The following is a 25846-nucleotide window of genomic DNA, read 5'->3' as shown; positions in this document are numbered from 1 at the left end:
TAATTTACTATTTGATTTAACAGACCATTGCTCTCCCCATTTTCCAAATGCTCCTGAAATCACATCTGTGTGAGAAGGCCTCCCCTGTTTAATGGCTCATCTCCCCACCAATTTCCATGCCAGCACTTCCATGTCACCTAAGCACTGGAATATTCCCTAGAACACTGAATGTATATACTGTAATAATAATAACAATAATAATAATAATGGTATTCGTTCAGCACTTGAGGTGCCAAATACTGTACTAAACACTGGGGTAGATATAAGGACATCAAGTCCCACATGGGGCTCACAGTCTAAATAAGAGGGAGAACAGGTATTGAATCCCCATTTTGTAGAGGAGGGAACTGAGGCAAAGAGAAGAAGAATAATAATGATTGTGGTATTTGTTAACTGCTTACTATGTACCAGGCACTGTACTAAGCGCTGGGGTGGGTACAAGCAAATCCAGTTGACAAAGTCCGTGTCCCACAGGAGGCTCACAATCTCAATCCACATTTTACAGATGAAGTAAATGAGGTAAAGAGAAGTAAAGTGACTTGTCCAAGGTTATGCAGCAATGTGGTGGAGTCGGAATTAGAACCCATGACCTAATGACCCAGGCCTGTGCTGTTTCCACTAGGTCACATTGCTCTCTTTCCTTACCAATAACTGTTCTTTCAGGGTCTGTCACCCCCAACTGTATTGTAAACTCCTTGAGGGTAGAGATAATTTCTGTCAACTCTATTGTACTCTCCTAAACTCTCTCTGCATGGAGTAATCACTCAATAAACAGTAATGAGCAACTATTGAGCAACTGGAGCTTTCAAATGGACCCTTTAAATAGGACTCATTGGTTCAGTTCCTGGGGCAGGAAGGTAAGTGCTGCAGAGAGACACCATTAGACCCTCTACTGTTTCATTTTAATTGTGATACCTGGTTACTTTCCAAATTAAATATCTCAGGTAAGGCTTTAATTTACACTAGATAAACTAGTTCAATGTTAATTAATCCAAGTTGACTCTGACACCATCTTCATTGAGGTTTACAAGAACAGTCTCAAAATTTGCCTTTGTCCATTGCTACTATTCATTCATTCATTCAATCATATTTATTGAGTGCTTACTGTGTGCAGGGCACTGTTCTAAGCGCTTGGGAGAGTATGATATAATGATAAACAGAAACATTCTGTGCCACAACTAGTTTACAATCTAGAGGGTGAGACCGACTGTTCAAACCTACTCTTCACTCTACTCAGTTACGTTTCCATTTTCCCCAGGGTGGGGAATATCCACTGCTCCCTGCTCTGGCATTTCCACCACCTTGCCCTGGTGATGAGCCTGGTTTGTTTTATGGCTCTTAGTCAAGGTCAACTTGTGGATATTTTGTGCTGCCTCTGTCATTGGCCATAGAGGAAACCAGTCCTCTCACTGAAAGTGGTGTTGTCATTCATGGGTGTAACCACTCATTTACATTTGAGAAACGCTGTTCTTCCCTGCAAATCTTCTTCAACATTGACCTAATCCCCTGGGTGGTTTAAGGCCTTTGCCTAAATGTCAGTAAGTGGCTTGTGTGTTCTTATGTCAGCATTTCAATTCTAGAGTCCCAGCCCCGGAATAGACAATTTGGGAACTCAAAGCTTTCACCACCATCAAATCCTACCTTGGGGAAGGTTTCTCCACTTAATTTCCACCATCACTTTAGGTCATATCATCCTAACAACCCATCTTTAGCATTTATATTTACACCAATTTAAATTTTCAACTTATTTACTCATCTCCTCAACTTTTTAATTTTTAATGGTATTTGTAATGCTCTTACTAGGTATTGAGCACCATTCTAAGCAGTGGGGTAGATACAGAGTAATGAGGTTGGTCACAGTCCATGTCCCTGTGGGGCTCACAGTCTTAATCCCCATTTTTCTTGTCTTACGCTGTCTAGTCATCTCCAACTCATTGCGACACCATGGACACATCTCTCTCAGAATGCCGCACCTCCGCCTGCACTCATTCTGGTAGCGGATCCATAGAGTTTTCTTGCTGAAAATACAGAAGTGGTTAACCATTGCCTCCTTCTACACAGTAAACCTGAGTCTCCGCCCTCGCCTCTCTCCCATGCCGCTGCTGCACAGCACAGGGCAGTCTTGACTTGTAGCAGATTGCCTTCCACTCACTAGCCACTGGCCAAGCTAAGAATGGAATGGGTAGGCCTCTTCTTGACTCTCCCTCCCATAGTCCAGACTGGTAGGCTACTGGAAACTCTCCTGAGAGGGTGAATCCCCATTTTACAGATGAGGAAATGGAGGTATGGAGAAGTTTAGTGGCTTGTCCAAAGTCACACAGCAGAAATGTGGAGGAGTTAGAATTATAATCCATGTCCTCTTGCTCCCAGGCCCCTGCTCTTTCTTCTAGACCATGCTGCTTCTTGGTATGATATTCATTCATTGATTCAATTGCATTTATGGAGCACTTACCATGCGCAGGGCACTGTTACTAAACGCTTGTGAAAGTACAAAACAACAATAAGCAGCGACATTCCCTGCCTACAACGATCTTACGGTCCAGAGGAAAGGAAGCAGTATTTCCATAGCAGTGATGTTACCAACTGTCCAGCTGTTATCTTTGATTTTTCAACTGTATCAACTATCTGTAATAGCTTGTATCAACCTAAATCTCCTATTAGAGAAGCAGTGTGGCTCAGTGGAAAGAGCCCAGGCTTGGGAGTCAGAGGTCATGGGTTCTAATCCCCGCTCCGCCCCATGTCTGCTGTGTGACCTTGGACAAGTCATTTAACTTCTCTGAGCCTCAGTTACCTCATCTGTAAAATGGGGATTAAGACTGTGAGCCCCACATGGGACAACCTGATTACCTTGTATCTCCCCCAGCGCTTAGAACAGTGCTTCACACATAGCAAGCGCTTAACAAATGCCATCATTGTTATTATTATTATTAGATTGTAAACTACTTGAGGTCAGGGATTTACTTCTTCCTCCCAAGCACTCTGTACTCAGTAATGCTCAATTAATGCTACTGAATGTTTTATTGATTGAAATTTACATGCTTTAGACTACTGTCATCTCCCTCCTCTCCCTGTTTCCCTCTTCGGCTTTGTTCAAATGAACCAGCTATAATTTTGTTTCCTTCTGAAGCTACAGCCAAAAATACAAGGGGTATTCTTAGTTTGACCTGGTATAGAAAAAAAATGGACCTAAATTTCGAATGAGGGTGTAAGTTCATAAGTTTTTTTTTTTTCCTCTCCCTGATTAATTCCCTTGTTAAAGGTTGTTCTTGTGTATGTGGCTGTTGGGGGTCGGGGGCGTGCAAGGATTGAGGGGTTGTTTGTAAGAAGAGAAAGATCATTAGGTCCTTAAAGATAGCTAAACAACAGTGTAAAAAAATCCATCATAGCATAGCATCAGACCTCAGAAAAATATGTTCTTAGAATCCAACTTGTGTGCATTCTACCTATAATTAGCATCTGAAATTTCTAAATGAATGACTTAATCAAGTAAATTTAGAAAACTTATTGTGAAGTGTTACCAAATCCTCTCACTCCAACTGTCCATGCATACATGTGCATTACCTTGCTGGCTAGTTATTTTCAGACACAGCCGCTTATGTATTATGTCTGGCAGTTACGCAGACATCTCATTTATAGGATCTATAATGAGTTTACTAGTGTTTCTGTGCCTTGTTGCTATTATATTTATCAGTTTCAGCTTCAACAGCATAGGTACCATTTTTGGTACCCTTTTCGCAAAGTTGAAGTGGGATAAAAACTGTTTAGACAATTGTTCAACTAAAAATATTGTGTATTTCAATGAAAATATTCTTTCTCGCCATTAGAAGACTTTATCATTCCTTTTAATATTTCTCTTTGAACATTTATATTCATTTTGCAAACTAATATTTGAATGCATTAAATGTAGAGAATCAAACTGAGACTGTATCAAATTTAGTACGACTCAATGCTGAGTATACTAGCTGGTGACATGCAGAGATATTGATATCAGGATGCTACTGTCAGAGTCCCAGTATACAACTAAGAGTGAATGATGCTTTGACCTAGTAAATAAGCATTAAAAAAGAAAGGGGGAAAAAAACCACCTCAGTGAATTACAAAGTGATGAGTTACAGCTTTATTTTCTGTCTGTATTAGAAGATAAGCACTGTCTTCAATGAAAATAGGTGTGTGAGCAATTGAATATTATATACCTGTTTCTCTTCTGGAAATTCTAAACTAGTTTTGCTAGGGAAACCAATTCAGGAGTTTCTTTAGTACTTGTAATCAGTTTAAAGTGGTTCACTTTTAGGTTAAGAGAAAAAGAAAACTGTTATAGGCTGAGTTGCTATTATAGAAAGTTTATTATTATTGGTATATAAACTAGCTGGGGGCTTAAACACAGAGCAGCTGGGTAATTTAGCTAGCTCCTGGATCCAATTAAAAAAATCTATGTTGTGTCCACAGTAGGGGAATGGTCAAAGCCGAGAAAGTATGCTATATTAGGGTGGAACACACCTGTGGCATGTTCTCTGTTATAAGCAGTTTGGGATATAGAAAGCACTAAATCCTCTCATTACTGCCTTACAAAAGACAGACACTTCAAGCCGTTTCACATTTATCTGAGATTACCAGTTAAACTCGTTAAAAAGCAACTCTGGCTTGTTCACTCAATTGGATGTTGGGAAGATTTCAGTGTACTTGAGTCTTCACAATAGCGTGGCTTTGATGAGTGAAATGATATACTTTTTTGGAGGGGGGTGAGGAGAGACCTTTTTCAACCTAATTCGTGTCTGTGGCTAAATGGAATATAGGCTAGAATTTTGTGACCTTCCCTAATTATTGTACCTAATGTTCGGGAAAAGCATATCTGGGCAAATATGAGACACAACTTTGGGGTATATTTGTTCTTTTTGGGAAGAAATGCACCATACACATTTTGGACATAAGCCAAGAGCTTTTGCTGACAGTGATTGCAAATTGCTGTAGTACGTAGAGATTGCTGGTAGAACACTATTTAAGGAAACCTGCATTTTATACACTGTCACTTTTATGCATAATCCCAAACAAAAAACAATTAAACTGCAGACACCATTATCTGAGATGAACATTTGAAATATATTTTTAAAACTCCCTGAACGTGAATTGTTGCTTAATCATTATTACATCAATCATCAATATCAATACTTAACAGCAACACGATAACCCAGCCAGTAGGTGAAACAGCTATTAAAAAGTGTAAAAAAAAGATTAATAGGATGGTGGAATATTTATGTTCTCCAATTATTAAATAGCAAGGGCTTATTTTTGAATGTGTTTATTTTTAATAATCAACTGTAATAGTTTGCAAAAATGTAATTGCTTCTTAATTTTGAATCTCAGCTTCTTTGTGCTGGGTACAAAGGTAGTATGTTTCTGTACTTATTGTTTGCAGCACTCTGTAAAAAATCACGTTCATTTCAAGAAGCTGTTATGGTATTGATTCTGGTAAAGACTTCCATTAACTGACCAATCTAAATCTCATAAGTGATGTCAGGATAGTTATGCATTTGCTTGGTTCAAGTATTCAGCCATTATGTTAGAATGCAGGCAGTGTCTGAATATGGCTGTTAAATTATTTCTAAATACCGAACCAGAACAGCTTAACAGTTTCTGCAGTTTGAGACTGACACAAAAATGACAATCTGCCACCTCTTTGTTTTTTAAATATTAACGTTGTATTGGGATAGTATTTTTGGAGGAAAAACCTGTGGCACGAGAGGATAAGTGACATAAACAAAGGCAGCTGGGCTTCATGAAATAATGGAACAATAAGGCCCTTACAGCCGTTCTCATCGCTCCAGTATGTTAATTAGCATTCTGTTGTGGCCGCAACACTGAAAACATGTAATCTGTATTGGTGTACTGTACAGCTGTGAACACACATTCCTTTTTGTTAGTCCCTTGAGTTAGCCCTGCCATTGGCATATGCGTTTGGGCCAAAAGTCAAGCCATCACCACTAAAATAGCATACTATAGAAGCGAAATGTAATTTGTCTTTTCTTATTTTTTTTTCATGCCACATGCTAACCAGTGATGTAATCCAGTATCACAGCATCTGCCTCACTCATTTTTTTTTTCAGAAGGGGCAACGGATGCCAGAGAGAAGAGTGATTTAAGAGGCAAGCAGCCTATAAAGAGTCAATTTTAAAAAATCAATTCTTTCCTGCATATTATTTGTCTAAATCCTTTCTTTTTTTAAAAAAGTATAGATTCTTCCTTGAATGACATGGAATCAAAGCTCAATTCTCATCTTCCTGGAGAAAACAAATTCATAAAAATCAAGATTTAGGAAAGATTGGCCCCTAGAGGAAATGATATTGGTAAGATTTTAGGTAGCTTGTTGTAACTGGCAGAATGTTTCATAGTCCTTTCCACTAGGTTTTCCTCACATCATTTCTGAAGGATGGCTTAGCTCTGCTCCTCCCCTTATGGAGCTGAGGAAGCTGAGGTAGAAGCCATTAAGGTCTCAGTGGTAGACCCTATTGCCTGGTCCCTCAACTCTCCCACATTGCCTCTTCTCTTTCTGATCATAAACTCGTCCTTTGTAATGAATCTGGCTATTTAGATAAATGGTATCAAGTTACCACTCCAGGAACTGCCTACCACTGTGCATCTGGATCAAGTCATGGAAATCATTTTCATCTCTACCTGCTCTAGACAGGCCCAAATCTGGGAATTTCATTCTTAACTATCTTCTCAGGGTGGGACTCAGTTGTCATGAGATGGTAACATTCCACAAGGAGGCAGATGGGTCAGGCAAGAACTAGCTGAATTTGCCTAGATTGGATTTGGGATTAGGTTGGAAGATCAAAATGTTTACCCCAAGACTTCCACTCTCAACTCGGTGACTTCCGATTGCCTTTTGTGCCAGAGATAGTACACCCACTGGTATTCATTCACAACCACCCTCTTACAGTCTCATTCATTTTCATTCATTCTCTTTTTCTCTCTGTGCTGTGCACGTGCTCATGCTTTCAAGCTCATCTCCTCTCTTTTTCTCCCTCTCCTTCCCCCTCTCCTCTCCCTTTCTGCATACCCCATTCTCCCCATTTCTTGGTCTCTATCTTTCTCAAAATTCACCTCTTTGAATTAGGATTGACCAGTTCAGGCCCTTTTGGTGAATTGCAAATTCACACAGATGCTATCTAGTCGTAAAAAGTTTTCTGCGTGCTTCATTTTCTATCTGACTAGCCCCAAAGAGATGAAAAAAAATAGCTCTGGAGTAACTTTCAGAACCCTTGGGCAGCTAGTCTTTGTCCATCTTCAGAAGATGAGAATGAAGACTCAGCTCAGATTTCTTCTCTAATCTACTTCAAACTTGATATTGAAAAATTACTCCCGCTGCACAAAGGAAGTGCAGCATTTAAGTCACCGTGCTGATCAAATTTGGTTCTGCTTTTTGACTGTGGAGGAATCAAATTGTTTGGTGATTTGGTGATGTGAGTCAGTGTCCACTAGGGAATGGATTATGCGAAAGGTTTAAAGCCCTTCTTTTGGTTTTTGACTTGAGGATATAAATCTTTCAAGAGCCCTCAGCCACAACCTGAACCTTAATACCAGAGAAGAGCACAAACTTTGTTTACCAGTAAGTCTTTTCGCCTCTAGGGTGTGGTTTAGGTGTTCTTGACTCAGAATTCTCTTATGGTTTTTCTCTAGAATTTCCCAAATGGTGAATGGCTCTTTAAAAATTGGGAATTTCAGGGGAAAACCAAAACAACAACAAAAAGAACAAACAACCCCAGCCTGTCATGTAAGGGGATAAAACGAATCATCCCCCTCATCCCCAAAATGTTAGTATCTCTCTGAATTTGTCTTCCTAGTGGTAAAAGTATATAATTAATAGAAGAATTTTAGCTCCAGATGTGGCTATACTATAATAGAGCCTTATAAATGCTACAGAAAGAAAAATTGCTTGGAACGAATGAGAACCAAATCAAGAGCACACCTGGGTTTGACAAAGATTGCATTTACTGACTGCTGTGCTATCACATTACAGAGAAAGACCAAGTCTTTGGGAGCAGCTGTAGCGAAAGCCCTGGCAAATCTGTATGCAAATAGCAGCACATTGTTAACTTAATCAGATGCCGAGGAAACGATGTGCCAGACCATGAGGATGATCTATAAACAAGTACAGAGTCCAGAGAGATTGGGAGGGCTAGGCAGATTCAAAAGATAGACCACTAGGGTGAGGTCTTCAGGTCTGCTTCTGAGTTTTTATACTGCCTGAAGGTTACTGTCAACCCAGCCACTTATCACAATGTTCATTATATGACACTGTCATAAATTTGTCATATAATGCCCGGTGTACTCCTTTTGAAAAGATATAAATGACGCCGTACATTTTAGGAGGAGGGGGGGGTTCTATTTTTTTCTTTTATGGTGATATAGGTATGGGTATTATTGCGCCTGACTTCATAACTCCAATTAAATAATATTACCATTTAAATGTCCCAGTGTATGAAGATAAGAAATATTGCAACAGCGTGTAGTAAGAAGCAGATCTTCCATAAAAAAGAGTCGCTCTCTTTAGATTGAAGTGCCAGGGATAAATTGTACCTTAAGAAGAAGTTGAAGACACCTGTTATTTATATGATATATTAATATTAATGGGGAAATAGATTTTAAATCTCCTCCATCTTGAAGTCTCTGATCATAAAAAAATAAAAAAAGTAATACTATTTAATCACCCACAGCTTAATAGTGCCTTGGTTGTTTACTGCCGTTGCACTAATTGCTCTGTACTAATGTGTTTTTGTGTGATATCCAGTAGTGCTAAAAGAACAGAGATCCATAACCAATTAAATATAGTGTTTTTATGTTAGAAATATATTGGTCGTAGGCTAGAAAGTGAAGAGAAGTTTTCTTTAAAAAAGGGAGATTTGGCCACAGACAAGCAGCTGAGCAATAGGTGTTTTCATCGCATCTTTTGCAAAAAGACAAAGGGGGTAATTTTTTTGGCTACAAAACAAACCCAAGGAAAACACAACAAACTGAGTGTCTCATCATTTTTTTCCCCCTAAACATTTCAGCCTGTTTCCTTTCTGCCTTTCTTGCAAGGGAGAATTTAATTGAAAAAAAAAAAAAACCAGAAGAAAAAGGAGAAAACAATTCAGTGCTGGAAAGAACAAACAAAAAGCCCCAATAATTTAGCGGGTCTGGATCTATGGGTTACAGGCTGCCGGAGCAGGAGGGAGACAGGGATGCTGGGAAGTCAGAGGACTGAGGGGAAGAGGGGACCTCGAAGCCAGGCAGAATGGGAGAATTCATGACAGAGATGATATGCTCACTGTTGTGGATGAGGAAGCCACCCCATTCATATACTGTAGCATACCCTGCCAGAGGGTTAATTGAAGAGCATTGTTATTGGCTCCAGAAGGAGCTAACTGCCTGAGATAGGACACTGCAGTGGTGGCTGTCACAGTGAGTAAGGTGAGGGGAAATTGGACATAATAACATTAATAATAATTACTAAAGACGGTAAGAATAACAAAAGAATGCATAACTAATACACCGATGTCTTGTTTTTATTGCAAAATTTATATTCATAAATGATATCTGAGCCCGTCAGTATTAAAGCAGCAAAAACAAAAGCCAAATTGTAGCTGTAACCCAGCACAGAGAAAGGTATTTATTCCCATTCGTTCAGAGCCAGGAAAACACTGAACATCAACTAATCGCACAACTCCTGCCATCCGTGGGCCCTCCCGGCCTGGTCCCTGGTCGGCCGGGGATTCACAAACCGGAGTCAGAGCGTACACTTCACCTTATTGAGGGGGAGATAATGAGATCAATTAGATCCTCAGTCATTGAACTGTAGACAGCTGTTTGTGCATAATAATCATCATTAGAGATGGGTGAATGTGGGATACTCAGCTCGACAGGCTACCTGCGTGTAGTCTAAAACGAAGAAAATTATAGCGGGGTTAACCCTTCATAAACTGGAGACTTGAGAGGAATCCCTGACCACCCATTCTGTCACCCTGGTGTCTGTCTTGAAAGTGCTGCTCTCAGAGCTGTGCTCCTGGGAGCAATGGAAGAGAAGGTAGTGTTTTAGCTGTGTTTGTGTGTGTGTGTATGTGTGTGTGTGTCTTGGGTCTGTGCGTAAATCAAAATAGTCCATTTCCCCACAGAGAACTTCCTGGTACCTCTTTCCTCAGAAGTTCCAGCCCCTGCCAGATCCCATTTTCCAATCACCTTCCTTTAAATCTGTCTTGGCTCTTCTCCTCCCTTTTGATGTATTGTGTCCCCACTTTGCTCACTCTGTTGGTTCTAATAATAATAATAATAAAAATCTCACATTTTCTTTCATATTCTAACCTTGATAACTCACCATCCTACATGTTTGCTATCTGGTAATGATAGATCCCAATTTCTCTGGCTCATTAAGTTGTCTTTCATTATTTTAACACCCGATATGCGCCTTTTCCATCAATTGTTTCTCCCCTTACCCCTCCTCCCCCACTCATTCTCAACAACTTTAGAAGAGATTTGATTTTGATTTGTGACTGATAATTGAAGGCTAACAGATGGATACTTTTGCCCTCTTCATGTAGTCACTCAATATCTCTCAGCCAGTTGGTCAGCTCTTTTAATATATGTATGCATCACTGTTTTGAATTCTAGAGCCTCTCTCGACTCTCACTATACTCCATGTCAAAATAAGTTGGGGCTTACAGTCTTCTCAAATCATTCTGTGTTCTGTAAATTGCACACATTGCCCTCTTGGATCTCTCTATATGTTTGGGGAATTGCCTTTTATTCATTTTTTCAATTAATAATGAAAACTACTATGTGATTAGTTTTATATTGTGTGACAGACACTGGGACCCAACAAGCAATCAGTGGTATTTACTGAGTCCTTTCTATAAGCAAGGTACTGTAATAAACGCTTGGGAAATTACAATGCACCTGAGTTGGTAGACACTCATTCAGATCCAATAAATGCAGTCCCACTGCATCTATAAAACTTGAGGAACTCTTTGCGGGAAACTGTAGTATCTTTGTCCTGTTAATCTTTTTTTTTTATTCTGATATGTCAACATGATAGTCACTTTTCTTTTTAAGGCATTCTTGGGGGATGGAAGCCATGTGATTCATTAGGATTGGTGGAAATCCCCAATTTACAGCTATATGGCCAAGTCCTTGAGTTTTATTCTAAACTGAGTTTGAGCTACTATTGAGGAAAGTTGTGTCAGGTGGTCATCATCTTGTCACATCTAGCTCCTCCTCCATAACCCATCTATCTCTTTCTCAGAATCAGTGTGGCTTAGTGGAAAAAGCCCAGACCTGGGTGTCAGAGGACCTGAATTCTAATCCAGGCTCCACCATTTGCTGGATGCATTATCTTGGCCAAGTCACTTAACTTTTCTCTGCCTCAGTTTCCTTAACTGCAAAATGGGAATTCAATATCTGTTCCCTCGCCACTTAATCTGTGAGCCCCGTGTGGGACAAGAACTGTGTCTGACCTGATTAATATCTACCCCAGCACTTAGAACAATGCTTGACAAATAGTAAGCGCTTAACAAACACAAATTTTAAAAAAAATCTTTCTGGGACTTTTGGAGGGTGCTTCTGCCCAGAGGAAAGGGCATAAAATAATTGACTCTTAAGACCCCTTTTAATCTTGGGACTCAAATATCATCTCAAGTGACAAGTTAGTAAATAGGTTACCCTCATCCTCTTTTGAACTAGTAATCATAAAGAGGTTTAGGCTGAATTATATATGGTGAACTGTGAAGTGTCACCAGTATTTTTTCAATTCATTTGTTTTTTTTTAAAGGGGATACATCCCCAATTCTGAAGTACATGCATGGATTCTATTTATATAGTCAACTCCTGCCCAAGACAAACTGAGGAAATGATAATGATAAAGGTATATCTTAAGTGTTTCCCATTTGGCAAGCAGCGTTCTAAGCATTGGGGTAGATGCGAGATAATCAGATCGGACCCAATCCCTGTCCCACACAGGGCCCTTATCCTAAGTAGAAGGAAGAACAGAAAGTCAATTCCCATTTTAAGCTTGCCATGTGCAGAAAATGCGACTACCAACTCTGTTATATTGTATTCTCCCAAGCGCTTAGTATAGTGCTCTGCACACAGTAAGCGCTCAACAAATAAAATGGAATGAATGAATGAATGAAAGTATGATTGATTGATTGATTGACTGATATTGCAGATGAAAAAACTGAGGCACTGTGATGTTAAGCCCTTCTCATGGTCACACAACAGAGAAGTGATGGAGCCAGGATTAGAATCCAGGTTCTCTGACTTCGAGGCCCGTAATCTTTCTACTAGCTCACTACAGTTCTTTCAATATTTCAGAAACCTTATTTCTGCACCTTGATTAAGTCGGGAGTAGAATTGTCCTACCTCCTTGGAGTTGGTCAGGTAGACGTTCATAGGGCCACACCATTAGGCAGAGGTACAAGAACTCACCCTCGGCTTCAAGGCTCTCCATCACCTCGCCCCCTCCTACCTCACCTCCCTTCTCTCCTTCTACAGCCCAGCCCACACCCTCCGATCCTCTGCTGCTAATCTCCTCACCGTGCCTCGTTCTCGCCTGTCCCGCCATCGACCCCCGGCCCACATCATCCCCCTGGCCTAGAATGCCCTCCCTCCCCACATCCACCAAGCTAGCTCTCTTCCTCCCTTCAAGGCCCTACTGAGAGCTCACCTCCTCCAGGAGGCCTTCCCAGACTGAGCCCCTTCCTTCCTCTCCCCCTGCCCCCCCTTTCCATCCCCCCAGCCTTACCTCCTTCCCTTCCCCACAGCACCTGTATATATGCATATATGTTTGTATGTATTTATTACTCTATTTTACTTGTACATATCTATTCTATTTATTTTATTTTGTTAAAATGTTTTGTTTTGTTCTCTGTCTCCCCCTTCTAGACTGTGAGCCCACTGTTGGGTAGGGACTGTCTCTATATGTTGCCAACTTGTACTTCCCAAGCGCTTAGTACAGTGCTCTGCACACAGTAAGCACTCAATAAATATGATTGATTGATTGATTGATACCTTCTTCCTACTTCCTACTGATGTTCTTCCTACTCAGACCCCACTTAACCTTCCCTTCATTCCATACTCCTAAAATTGCTGCCCCTAACCCATCAGTGGCATCACGCTGGACTTCTGGCAGAGGGAATGGGTGCTGAAAAAGTTGTTAAGGTTGGCACTGAAAAGCAACCCCAGAGAAGAAGAGGTGGGATTAGGGTTTAACTTTGGTGTAAGTCACTTGACCTTGTGTGCATATGAAGAAAAGCTAGCTTCATCTCCAAGGGCACTGGTAGATTTTGGCATGCCTATTTTGAACCTGTTCCCTCAGAAGCCCCAGTCTGTTTGAAAATTGGATTACAATTAGATCCCCTGTTTCCTAGACATAGGGACTGCAGGGGGAAAGGGGGAGAATGTCTGAACTACCAGATTCTGTTTTTCACCCCAGGTTGGCTTGAGGGAAACCTTCCATATCCCATAGTCCTACCTTTCCTGTAATCCTCAACACTGGGAGATTAATCTTGTCTTGTTTTATTCCATCGAGTCGTTTCCAACCCAAAGTGATACCTTGGACACATCTCTCCCAGAATGCTCCGCTCTCCACCTGCAATCATTCTGGTAGTCTATCCATAGCCTTTTCTTGGTGAAAATACGGAAGTGATTTCCCATTGTCTCCTACCGTGAGGTAACTTGAGACTCTGCCTTCGACTCTCCCAGGCCATTGCTGCCCAGCACAGGTGAGTTTTGACCAGTAGCAGATTGCCGTTCACTCGCTAGCCACTGTCCAAGCTAGGAATGGAATGAGTAGGCCTCAGCTTGACTCTCCCTCCCATAGCCGAGACTGGTAGAGTACTGGAAACTCTACAGGTGTGACCCTGAGAGGGAGGAGATTAATCACTTCTCTCTTTTTTTAATGGTATTTGCTAAGTGCGTCCTACATTACAGACATTGTACCAAGTGCTGGGGTAGATACAAGCTAATCAAGTTGGATACAGTCCATGTGCCAGGTGGGTTTTACAGACTTAATCCCCGTTTTACAGGTAAATGAGGCCCAGGGAAGTCAAGTGACTTGCCCAAGGTCACAGCAGACAAATGGCATTGTCAGAATTAGAGCCCAGGTCTTTCTGACGCCAAGGCCCATGTTCTATCCGTTAGACGGTGCTTCTTCTCACTTCTTGCTTGGCGATGCACTCAGAGATCAGAAACCATACCTGGGTGGGCCTTGCTTCTGACCCTAGGGTTGGCTCAAGGGAACCTTCCTGGACCGCATGCCATAGGTGGTAAAATCGTATTTATTGAGCACTTATTGGATGCAGAGCACTGTACTAAGACACTGAGAAAGTACAACAGAGAAGCAGTGTGGCTCAGTGGAAAGAGCACGGGCTTGGGAGTCAGAGATAATGGGTTCTAATCCCGGCTCCGCCACATGTCTGCTGTGTGACCTTAGGCAAGTCACTTCACTTCTCTGAGCCTCAGTTACCACATCTGTATAATGGGGATTAAGACTGTGAGTCCCACGTGGGACAACCTGATCACCTTGCATCCATCCCCCTCAGAGCTTAGAACAGTGCTTTGCACATAGTAAGCGCTTAACAAATGCCATCATTATTATTATTACAATATCAGAGTTGGCAGATGTGTTTCCTGCCCTCAAAGAACTCCTTTGCTGCTCTGTTGCTCCTCTGTAGCTCCTCTGTAGCAACTGGGAGTTGGATTTAAAAATAAAGGTTCCATACCAGGATTGCAGAATTCCTCTTTGAGCACTTTTTCACTGTGCAGCTATGTGTAACTCTGTGTGTGTAACTCTGTATGCATGTCTGCGGAGAGAAAAATGCAAGAGAGTGAGACTGTGAGCTGCCTTTTGTTTTTCAAGATGATGCTGACAGTGAGATTTTATTTATGTGAGAATTTAAAGATAGGAGTCCCTGAGATACTCAGGTTTCTCCTCTGCCTCCTAGACTGGACACTGAAGCACATGCTAAAATCCATCAGTGGAATGTCACATCAGTCAACAGCATTGAATAAATGTCCACCTGGTGCACTGCTCCATATTTGGGATTATCTCGACATGGTCTTTACCTCCAAAAAGCCTAAATTCCAGCGAGAGAGGTAGGGCAAACACAAATTGATATATAGAAGAACAAATGATAAAAACACATAAACATTTTTGCCAGGCACTACACTAAGCACTGGAGGGGGATACAAGTAAATCTGGTTGGACACGGTCCCTGTCCCATGTGGAGCTCACATTCTCAATCCCCATTTTACAGATGAGGGAACTGAGTCCAAGAGATGTGAAGTGACTTGCCCGAAGTCACACAGTAGACAAATGGCTGAACCAGGATTAGAACCCATGACCTTCTAACTCCCAGGCCTGTGTTCTATAGACTACGCTACGCCACTTCTCCAAAGAAGGATGTAATATGATTCTAATGCATTATAAAGAATGTCATACTACTGAAAGTTCTGCAGGAGAGAAATATAAATAGGTTCTAGAATGGTGGGGAAAAATTCAAAGATGAGAGATTCATAATGGGCTATTAGAGGAAAAATACACGCTTGCTCCTGGAGAAAAGCAATATTACCACATCTCTAAACAAGAAGATACATATCAAGGAGGGCAACCATTGCCTTGTCCTTTCCAGTATCCTTTGGTATCTCGTGGGCAGGGAATGTGTCTGTTTGTTGTATTGTTCTCTCCCAAGCACTTAGTATAGTGCTTTGCACACAGTAAACACTCGATAAATATGATTGTATGAATGATTCATGCGATTCAGAATACTCCTAGGATGCATGGATTCTTGATTTGATCCAGTATGGCATCTCCTGAGTTCTTATAACAGGTTGGAGGTGGGAGAAGACAAAACGTGTGGAGCAAATTAGGCGATCTGCTCGGCAGTAAGAGAACTCAGCAGCACTGAGAGGGAGGAAGGGGCAAAAATTGTTAAAGTAGATTTGAGTGTTCATCAGTTTAATGGGTCATGGGCCTATGTTCTTGGGGAGGCCTTTCTATGGGTTCCCATTATTTTGTGCGGGCAACTGACCACTTGCCCTTTCTTTAAATGGCACAATTAGGCAATTGCATCCCTAATTAACCAGCCTGAGGCACAATTAGTTGCATGTGCAGTTAATTGTCATTGGTAAATTGTGTCCATAAAAAGAAAGCCCCTCCCTCCCCTCCCCTCTGTAGAATTAAGTCCCTAGTCTTTTAAGTGTGGATTTTATGGTGTTAAAATCTCAGTTGTGGCCTGGATCTCCTGGAGAATGCAAGATGGAGGACATTTGAAGCTTGAAAAGCCAAATGAGTTTGAATTATGAGTGGGCAAAAAGAGGTGAGACATTGAAGAGTCATAAATATTAATTTTTTAGAACCCTATAACTCAAAAGTGACTCAACTGATTTGCTTCAAACTTTGCAGTAAAATTCAATTCTGTCCCGAAACATGGAAACTTTTAAATCCAAAAGGGATTTTTTTGACCAAGTTTTGAGGTTTTTAAATCCAAATCCTAGGAAAACAACTGATCTCTTTCATAATAAAGCTCTAATGTCAGTACTAAACTGCAGTCTGAAAAGGCAGAAGAAAAATAATCAAGGAGGTAAACTCAGGCTCCTACTCCGAAGGTAATATATTTCTTTCAACACTTGTTTATCAGTAACTTGCATGAATAACTACTAAAAGTTCTACCTATTTCTTTTTGATTAGCTGACCGTTCTTAAGGGTTATTGCTCCACTGAGAGGGGGGAAGTGAGAGGTGAAGCTGATTTTTTTTTCAACTGTAAAATATCTGCACTCTGGCAAAGCATTGTTCTATAAATACGGTAGGGTTTCATGAAAGGCAGCAACGCTCCTTAAAATTTCTCCATTCTTGAGATTTGCACAAGGGTGAAGAAGGGAACTCTTTGAACCCATAAAAATGACCATCTACATTTAGAATATTGAGTCCATGCTTTTTTTTCTCCCCCCTTATTGGCTGGTTGAGTTGTTTACCCATTTTCCAGCCAGCTGCTATTAACTGCCTTCTTCACTAAATTGTAATTTCTAAAGGTAATGGTATTGGCACTGGTGGCCTGTTCCCTATTGCTACTGACATGGCTATTAAAAGAAAGTTGCCTAATTTGAATTAAGCATGAACATGTCATTTTAGTGAACTGGACACCATGTAATTTCTTATGCATCATTTGTCTAAAACATTTGGTCTATTATGAGGCAAAGTTTCTGTAACCACAGCTTCCCAGGCTAAGCTTTCTCTCTAAGAACTTGGGTTTAGAATTTACCAACAATAATAGATCAATGCATTTAAATGAGAACTTTCAAAATCCAATAACGGTATTTACAAATTAATAAAGTGCTATAAGGAAATGATTCACACCTCTTTATTTAGAAACACAGGTAATTTCTCCATTGATTATGTTTTCTTTCAGAGGACAAGATTGGTAGACAGTGAGTCCAAAAATAAAGTTGAAGTTATATGTGAAAGTAAAAATTACCTGAAAAATTCCTGTTTTGGCACCCAGGTTCAGATTCCTACCATCTGCAATAAACTGAGGCAGGAAGGAATGAAGGCATGATTTGGATATTCAGTGTGGTTCTGTGCTCCATTTTGTGCTACTGAAGTTGGCAAAAGTTAAATAAGGCTAGTTCAGTGTATATCACCATTATTCCAGAAGCACTTCTTGATAAGCTCTGGCGATAATCAGTCAAATCATTTATTGAGTGCTTGCAATGAACTTATTGTTTAGAGGATGTGAGCCATTTGGCATCCCAAGGAAGAGTTTAGGTGATTCCATTTCTGGGGATAATAATGATGGCATTTGTTAAGAGCTTACTATGTGCAAAGCACTGTTCTAAGTGCTGGATAGTTAGAGTAGTGTGGTCTCAATGATACCATCTTGGCACCTTCCATCCCATAAGTTTGTTGTGGGCAGGGAATGCTTCTGTTTATTGTTGTACTCTCCCAAGTGCTTAGTACAGTGCTTTGTACACAGTAAGTGCTCAATAAATATGGTGCAGGCGATGCTCTCCGGCTGGAGCCGCACAAAGACGTCTGTGTGCAGGCTGTCATTCATGTAGTTCCTGTGAATTGAGCACACCACCACTGCAACTCCCCTCGGCACCCCGGACCACATCGTATCAGGTCTGCAGGTCTCCTACCAGGGTTGTAACCAGGAAGCCCTCTGGCAACAACAGCTCTTTATTGGCAGAGATCTGATCTTCCCCACTATATTATCTTGAGCTTTTCAAGTGCTTTTCGGCACTGTTTTGCAAGCAGCATATCCTCAGTAAATATCATCGATTGACTGATTGCCTAGAGAAGCAGCGTGCCTTAGTGACAAGAGCACGGGCTTGGGAATCAGAGCTCGAGGGTTCTAATCCCGGCTCCACCACTTGTCAGCTGTGAGACTTTGGGCAAGTCACTTACCTTCTCTGTGCCTCAATAACCTCATCTGTAAAATGGGGATTAAGACTGGGAGCCCCATGTGGGACAACCAGATTACCTTGTATCTACCCCAGCACCTAGAACAGTGCTTGGCACATAGAAAGTGCTTAACAAATACCATCATCATTATTATTATTATTATTATTGAAAGAACAGTGCCACCCTTCCTATTAACTATAACTCTCCCCTCCCTGCCCCCAGAAGATACTTTCAGAAGTACAGGCAGATGAGGCTAGATGAATTGGACAGTAATCATAATAATTGTGGTATTTATTAAGTGTTTACTATGTGCCAAACACTGTATTAAGCAGTGGAGTAGGTAAATGATAACCAGGTCCCACGTGGGGTTCATAGTTTTAAGGAGAACAGGTACTGAATCTCCATTTTGCAGATGGGAGAACTGAGGCACAGATAAGTGATGACCAAGGTCACTTAGCAGACAAGTAGCAGAGCAGGATTCAAACCCAGGTCCCTTCACTTCCTGGCCCATGCTCTTTCTACTAGGACACACTGCTTCATTAGTACTAGTGGAATAATAGAGGGGGAAGCCTGGGAAAGAGTTGGCTCCATACTGTGCTATTTGGCATGATGCCAGCCTCAGTTTGGGATACGGCAAAGTGCATAAAATAAGCCTTGCTTTCTTCTTAAGGGAGATGGATCCTTGGCTTTCCCATTTGCCTGGTTTGAATTATCCAGCAGTTATCCTAAAAGACCCACTCCCACAGCTTGATTCTTTGTGCAGCTTTAAGTTATCTTCCTGAAGTCCAGCCAGGCATGCCACAAATTTGCAAGTGTATTCATTCAATCATATTCATTCATTCAGTCACAATTATTGAGCACTAACTGTGTGCAGAGCACTGTACTAAGAACTTGGGAAAGTACGATATAACAATAAACAAACACATTCCCTGCCCACAGTGAGCTTACAGTCTAGAGGGACCAACAATTGTCCATCACGGCCGTACCTCACCTTCTGTTTGCCTCTTGCTGGTCAAACAAACTGCCCTCTGGTTTTACATAACCCTTAGCCAATTTTCTTTTTGTGCGGAGGTTGAGCTTGGGACTGTACCTCCATTCTTTGATCCACCTCTCACTTCCCATAAACTCAGATCGAGAAGATTATTCAGGGCCGTCTGCTGCCGGTTCGGAGACAGGGAAACTGAGAGAGTCACCGAGGCTGATATGTCAATTATATCAGGCCTGTAATAGGTGGAACACTGGCAATATATTAGAGATGGCATAGAGCATTGGTAGCTACTCTTGCTTTCGGTCAAGGCTAGGAAAGCTATAATTGACGTGGAACAGGAAAACAACTTAGTAAAACATTAACCGAAGCAAGACCTTGTTACTGATTGGATTTGTACTTTTCACAGCCTGTGTCCAAACCCAGAACAGCAGAAATCTGCATGACTGAGGCGCATATAACAAACTGACCACTACTGCCCATATTGGGGGTCTAGGCTGGGTATTTGTCTCTGTCCATTGGAGATTAACCAAATAAGCATTTCTTGCTAACTCTTTTGCTATGACTCCTCAAGTGCTGGATCTCCATATGCAGTCACTGCTGAAGTGATTCCCGATTTGGAACAGTGTAGGCCATTTTACACTGACGCTGACATCAGCCATGACTCTCCAGCTGATGACACACTCTAGATAAGGTCAAATTCTCAGTAGAAAGGGACATTTGTTCACTACATTGCCTAATCCTCATTTCAAAAGAAGTTACAAACACTACTGATTGGGCGGGATGTACTGTACTTGTACACCAAACAAAGCCTACTACAATGTTATATTCCTCTCCACCTCACACTGCTAATTAGTTTGGAAAGAATCTAGTCACTCAGAGCATAGTCTTGAAATGTGGGCAGTGATACCATCAGTAGCCTTCTATTTCTGAAACCCAGACTTGCAAGATAAGAGGATATTGGTTTAATCAATGTGATGCCAACTTGGCATAAATTGGGCAAAGACATCTGAATCCAACAGATGACTGCCTAGCATTAAGGTGAGAGATGTGATGACAATGAGGACAAATAATACGTAATATTGGCCTGGAAGCAGAATCAAAAACTTATCTGAGTCATTATCAGGTTTACTTAGCATCATTGCAAAGGGGTTGGCAATGCAGCTTTGGTACGGTCATCAGGGCCCCAAAACACTACTCAAGTAGCTACTGAGCTGGGATTTAACCAGACGTGGACTGAAAGTTTGACTTGTATCTTAATGCTTGAATACAATGGCGACTCCGTATATTTTTCAAATTTTAATCCCTGCCATGAAAATTAGATTTTGTTAGTAATCCTACTGCTTCAATATGGTTCGTCTGCTTAGTAAGGATAGCCTCGAACCAGAGAAGGTTTGACTTCCTGACATTGACACAGATAGATATTGGTAACTGAGCCATGTCTTCCCAGTATAATAGTTAAAGATTGAATAGACAGCCAACTACTGTATTCTCCCGAATGAGAAGACCTCCTTCTTAACCTTTTATGGCCCTTCTCCTAATCTGTACTGAACTCTTGAAGATCTAGCTCTCCCAGTTCTCCCCTACCTTTCCCCCCACTACTCCTAAGCTTTTCTTCATTAGGAGGTAAGAGAATACATTTAAGGTAGGGTGACTGGAGGATGGTGGAGGTAGAACCCTGGAGGATCAGGATTAAGTTACTAGATTGAGACACCAAACTATAGGCGATAGAAATAGGAGAGGAGTTTTTATTAAATTTTGTTTCAAATAAGTCCAAGGAAAGATTTGGGTCAAATCATGCCTTCCCCGGATAGTCTAAGAAGACCTTACTGTATACAAGTTGTGCTATACTTTTTGCAGTTGGGTTTGAGATCATTCATGAAGACTTCTAGTGGCTGGAAAGTTTATCTAGAGTCACTTTATTGCAGACATTCACCAATAGAATTGAAACTGTGTATCTTCCTAGAGGACAGGGAGAAATCTGTTCCCTTTAGAGAAGAACAAGGTGGACTTTGGATTTGATGAAACATGTCCTTCATACAGATTTTAATAATAATAATTCTAGCATTTGCTTAGTACTTACTGTGTGTCGGGCACTGTACTAAGCTCTGGGGTGGATACAAGTAAATTGGGTTGGACGCAGTTCCTGTCCAACATGGGGCTCACAAATCTCAACCCCCATTTTACAGATGAGGAAACTGAGGTACAGAGAAGTGAAGTGACTTGCCCAAGGTCACATAGCAGACAAGTGGCAAAGACAGGATTAGAACCCAAAATCTGAAACTTTCTCAGCCTGAGGGAAGGGAGAAAACAACAAAATTAGGTGCTTTCCCAATGTTTTTTTTTTCAAGGAACTTGATTGTGAGATTGTTTTAAAGTCCGCTTCCCAGCTGCCCTGTTACTTTATGCAATCCCTGACATTTCCTTTCATTCTTTCCTCTCACTTGCAGACCACACACTGGTGAGCGCAGGTGGCATTAGAAAGTGAATAGATTTTATATGCATCTTTACAAGCGCAGGCCTCCTGGCCTATACCATGTGGATGGAGTTTCATGTTTATACAGTTGTTTCTAAAGGGAGAACTTTTATCATTGAGCACCTGCAAATTTGGGGAAGATTCATGTGCTATGACTTGTGGCTGGGGAAATTCCACTGGAGCCCAAAAGGTGGGAGACTGTCTTTGTTTTTCCAGGGTGTTAGTCTGGGAGAGGTCTTCAGAGTAGGGTGGCCACTGATGGCCCTTCTGGATCCCAGACACCCGTGATGTTGAGTTAGTACAGTACTCTGTACACAGTAAGTGCTCAATAAATATGATTGAATGAATTATGACAAGAATGTTGCATAATGTGATGTCCCGCTGAATATTTAGAGGAAGTATTCCTGAGCCTAGAGTGTTTCTCCAAGGTGATCTTGTTTCAGAGCCATTACATTCCAATAATAATAATAATAATTGTGGTACTTGTTAAGCGCTTACTATGTGCCAAGCACTGCACTAACACTGGGGTGGGTACGAGTAAATCAGGTTGGACACAGTCCCTGTCCCACATGGGGTTCACAGTCTCAATCCCCATTTTGCAAATGAGGTAACTGAGGCCCAATCAATCAATTGTATTTATTAAGCGCTTACTGTGTGCAGAGCACTGTACTAAGTGCTTGGGAAGTACAAGTTGGCAACACATAGAGACAGTCCCTACCCAACAGTAGGCTCACAGTCTAAAAGGGGCCCAGAGAAGTGAAGTGACTTTCCCAAGACCACACAGCAGACAAGTGGTGGAGCCAAGATCAGAACCCATGACCTTCTGATTCCCAGGCCCATGTTCTATCCATTACACTATGCTGCTCCCCGCATAGGGCCCTGTGAATATGGGCCCCACTAATTGGCTGTGGAAATTAGTGCTCAAACAAAGATGGAGGAAGGCTGGGCACTTGAACACACCGGTATAATAGTGTCTGATACACTTGGATTTGTACCCTTTAAAGTACTTGATATTCATTCCACCCTCAGCCTCATAGCACTTACGTAGATATCCATAATTTATTTGTTTTAATGTTTGTCTCCTCCACTGGACTACGAACTCCTTGTGGCCAGAGAATGTTTCTACCAACTCTATTATACTCTCCTAAGTATACAGTGCTCTGCACACAATAAGCACTCAGTAAATACCATTGATTGACACCATATCCATATTGGACAGGACAGACCAGCTTATAACTGGATTATCTTGACTAATGATAGTAATTTTGGTATTAAGCATTTACTATCTACAGTGCACTGTTCTAAGCACAGTACTAAGATAACCAGGGTGGACACAGTCCCTGTCCCCCCTGGGGCTCATAGTCTAAGTAGGAAGGAGAACAGGTTTTGAATCTTCATTCAGCAGATAAAGAAACTGAGGCACAAAAAGTTGAGGTATGCCCAGTGTCACACAGGAGTCAAGTGATGGAGCTGGGATTAGCATCCCCCATCCTTTACTTCCCAGTTCCTTGATCTTTCCCCTAGGCCCAGTTAAGTGGCCACCATACTCCTGTGGATTCATATGGGATCTGGTGGAGCTGTTAGCTTAGTTATTTCTTTGCCCACAAAAAATACCTTGCCTAAGGCAGGAGACGTTCATCAATCAACTAGTTTTTACTGAGAACTCACACGTGCCTGTGTAGTACTAGGTGGTTAATCTGGCACACATCCTCGATCTATTTCTCTGGAGTGGGGAGAGACAGGAGGCAGGGAGGTCAGCAAGTTTACTGATGCAGTAATCATGGTGGAAAAGGATAAATGCTTTGATTAACAAGGTTACAGCTTGGATGGAGAGGAAAGGATGTATTTTAGTGACGTTGTGGAGGTTGAACCACCAGGACTTAGTGATAGATTGAATATGTGGGTTAAATGAGAGAGAGGAGTCAAGGATAATGCCAAGGTTATGGGCTTGCGAGACAGGAAAGATGGTGATACTATCTACAGTGATGGGAAAGTCAAGGGGAGGACAGGGTTGGTGTGGGAATATGTTTTTTTTGGATATGTTAAGTTTGAGATGACAGGAGGACATCCAAGTGGCGATGTCTTGAAGGCAGGTGGAAATGAGATACTGCAGAGAGGAAGAGAAATTAGGTCTGGAGATGTGGATTTGGGAATCATCCATGTAAAGGTGGTAGTGGAAGCCATGGAAGTGAATGAGTTCTACAAAGGAATGGGTGTAGATGAAAAATAGAAGGGGACTCAGAAGTGAACCTTGAGGGACCGCCGCAGTTAGGGGCTGGGAGGCAGAGGAGAAGCCCAAGAAGGAGATTGAGTGGCCAGAGAGATAGTAGGAGAACCAGGAGAGGACAGTATCAGTAAAGCTGAGGTTGGATAATGTTTCATTCATTCATTCATTCAATTGCATTTATTGAGCACTTACTGTGTGCAGAACACTGTACTAAGCGCTTGGAAAATACAGTACAGAAATAGAGACAATCCCTGCCCAAAATGGGCTTACAGCCTAGAGAGGGGTGACAGAAAACAATACAAGTAAACAGCCATCAATAGTAATAAATAGAAATATGTATTTCTATTTATATATATATATATCTATTAGCATATATTTATATATATTTCTACTGATTACATATATATATATATATATACATATATATATATATGTATAAAGTGCTGTGGGGCGGGGGGGAAGAGCAAAGGGAATGAGTCGAGGTGACATGGAAGGGAGGGGGAGCTGAGAAGAGAAGCCTCAATCTGGGAAGATCTCTTGGAAGTGGTGTGCCATCAGTAAGGCTTTAAAGGGGGGAAGAGTGATTGTTTGGAGGATTTGAGGAGGGAGGGTATTCCAGGCCAGAGGTAGGAAATGGGTAAAGGGTCGGTGGCAAGACAGGTGAGATCGAGGTGCAGTGAGAAGGTTAGCACCAGAGGAGCAGAGTATGCGGGCTGGAACGTAGAAGGAGAGAAGGGGTGGTTGTCAGTGTTGAAGGCAGCTGAGTGATCAAGGAACATTAGGATGGAGTAGAGGCTGTTGGATTTGGTAAAAAGGAGATCAATTATGACCTTTGAGAGGGCGGTTTCTGTGAAGTGAAGGGGACAGAAGCCAGATTAGAGGGGGGTCAAGGAAAGAATTGGAGGAGAGGAACTTGAGATAGCAGGTGTAGACAATTCAGTCAAAGAGTTTGGAGAGAATGGAAGGAGAGAGATGGGGTGATAACTGGAGGGAGCTGTGGTGTCAAGGGAAGGTTTTTTTAGGATACGGGAGTCATGGGCATGTTTGAAAGTGATGGGGGAGAAGCCATTGAAAAAAGAAAAGTTGAGGATTCAATTAGGGAGGGAAAAAAGGAGGGGGCAAGTGTTTTGATAAGGGGCGAAGGAATAGGTCAGGCAGCTAGCTCACAGTTGATACACAGCTTGAAAAAGACACGCTTTTGGTAAATCCTACATCCAAGAGTAGTTGCCAAATGATGCTTCTATGCACAAGGAATTTGAAAACCAGACGAAAGAGTCAGAATACCTAAATGCAGAGCTGAGGTAAAGGATATTTGGGTGATTCCAGAATGGGCCTGGTAACCTAGGAGGGCTGGTCACTGAGTCCACCTGCAGCTTCTGGGCAAATTTCATCACTGGCCCAGAGAGCGAACAGTTGAAGATGGCAGTCAAGGAGGGAACAAGGGAGGGGGCAAGTGTTTTGATAAGGTGCAAAAGGATGAGGTTGGATACACAGATGGAGGGGGTGGATTTTGGGAGAAGGCAGGAGAGCTCCTCTAGATACTCTTGGGAAAGATGGGAATGTTTGAAGAATCTCTCATACTCCTGTGAGATCTTCAGTGAACTATCCAGTGTCTTCCCACTGATTGGGCCCAGAGGCCTAGGACTCTATTCCTGAGGCCCCACTCCAGCCTCAATTTTGGTTTCCAGCCCAGCTTCAGAGTTCCATCAAATGGGTTTCCCATGGCC

General features: G+C 41.7%; 1 protein-coding gene across 6 annotated transcripts in view; it reads left to right on the top strand.

The window, feature by feature from the left end:
- LOC119934279 (zinc finger protein 536-like) overlaps nucleotides 1–25846 on the top strand; it is a 358396-nt gene that overhangs the window by 179534 nt on the left and 153016 nt on the right. Inside the window, exon 1 of one of the 6 annotated variants that reach the window (XM_038753720.1) lies at nucleotides 16304–16346. The exons of the other annotated variants lie outside the window; for them this stretch is intronic. Within the exon in view, the coding sequence (XP_038609648.1) occupies nucleotides 16316–16346 (31 nt within the window). The 5' untranslated portion in view covers nucleotides 16304–16315. Of the gene's footprint in view, nucleotides 1–16303; nucleotides 16347–25846 lie in introns of those variants that run through there. 6 annotated transcript variants of the gene reach the window in all.

Source organism: Tachyglossus aculeatus, chromosome 11, assembly GCF_015852505.1.
Source record: "Tachyglossus aculeatus isolate mTacAcu1 chromosome 11, mTacAcu1.pri, whole genome shotgun sequence".
NCBI lineage: Eukaryota > Metazoa > Chordata > Mammalia > Monotremata > Tachyglossidae > Tachyglossus > Tachyglossus aculeatus.
The sequence above is the reverse complement of the archived record's forward strand: the minus strand, read 5'-3'. Positions and strand labels throughout refer to the sequence as shown.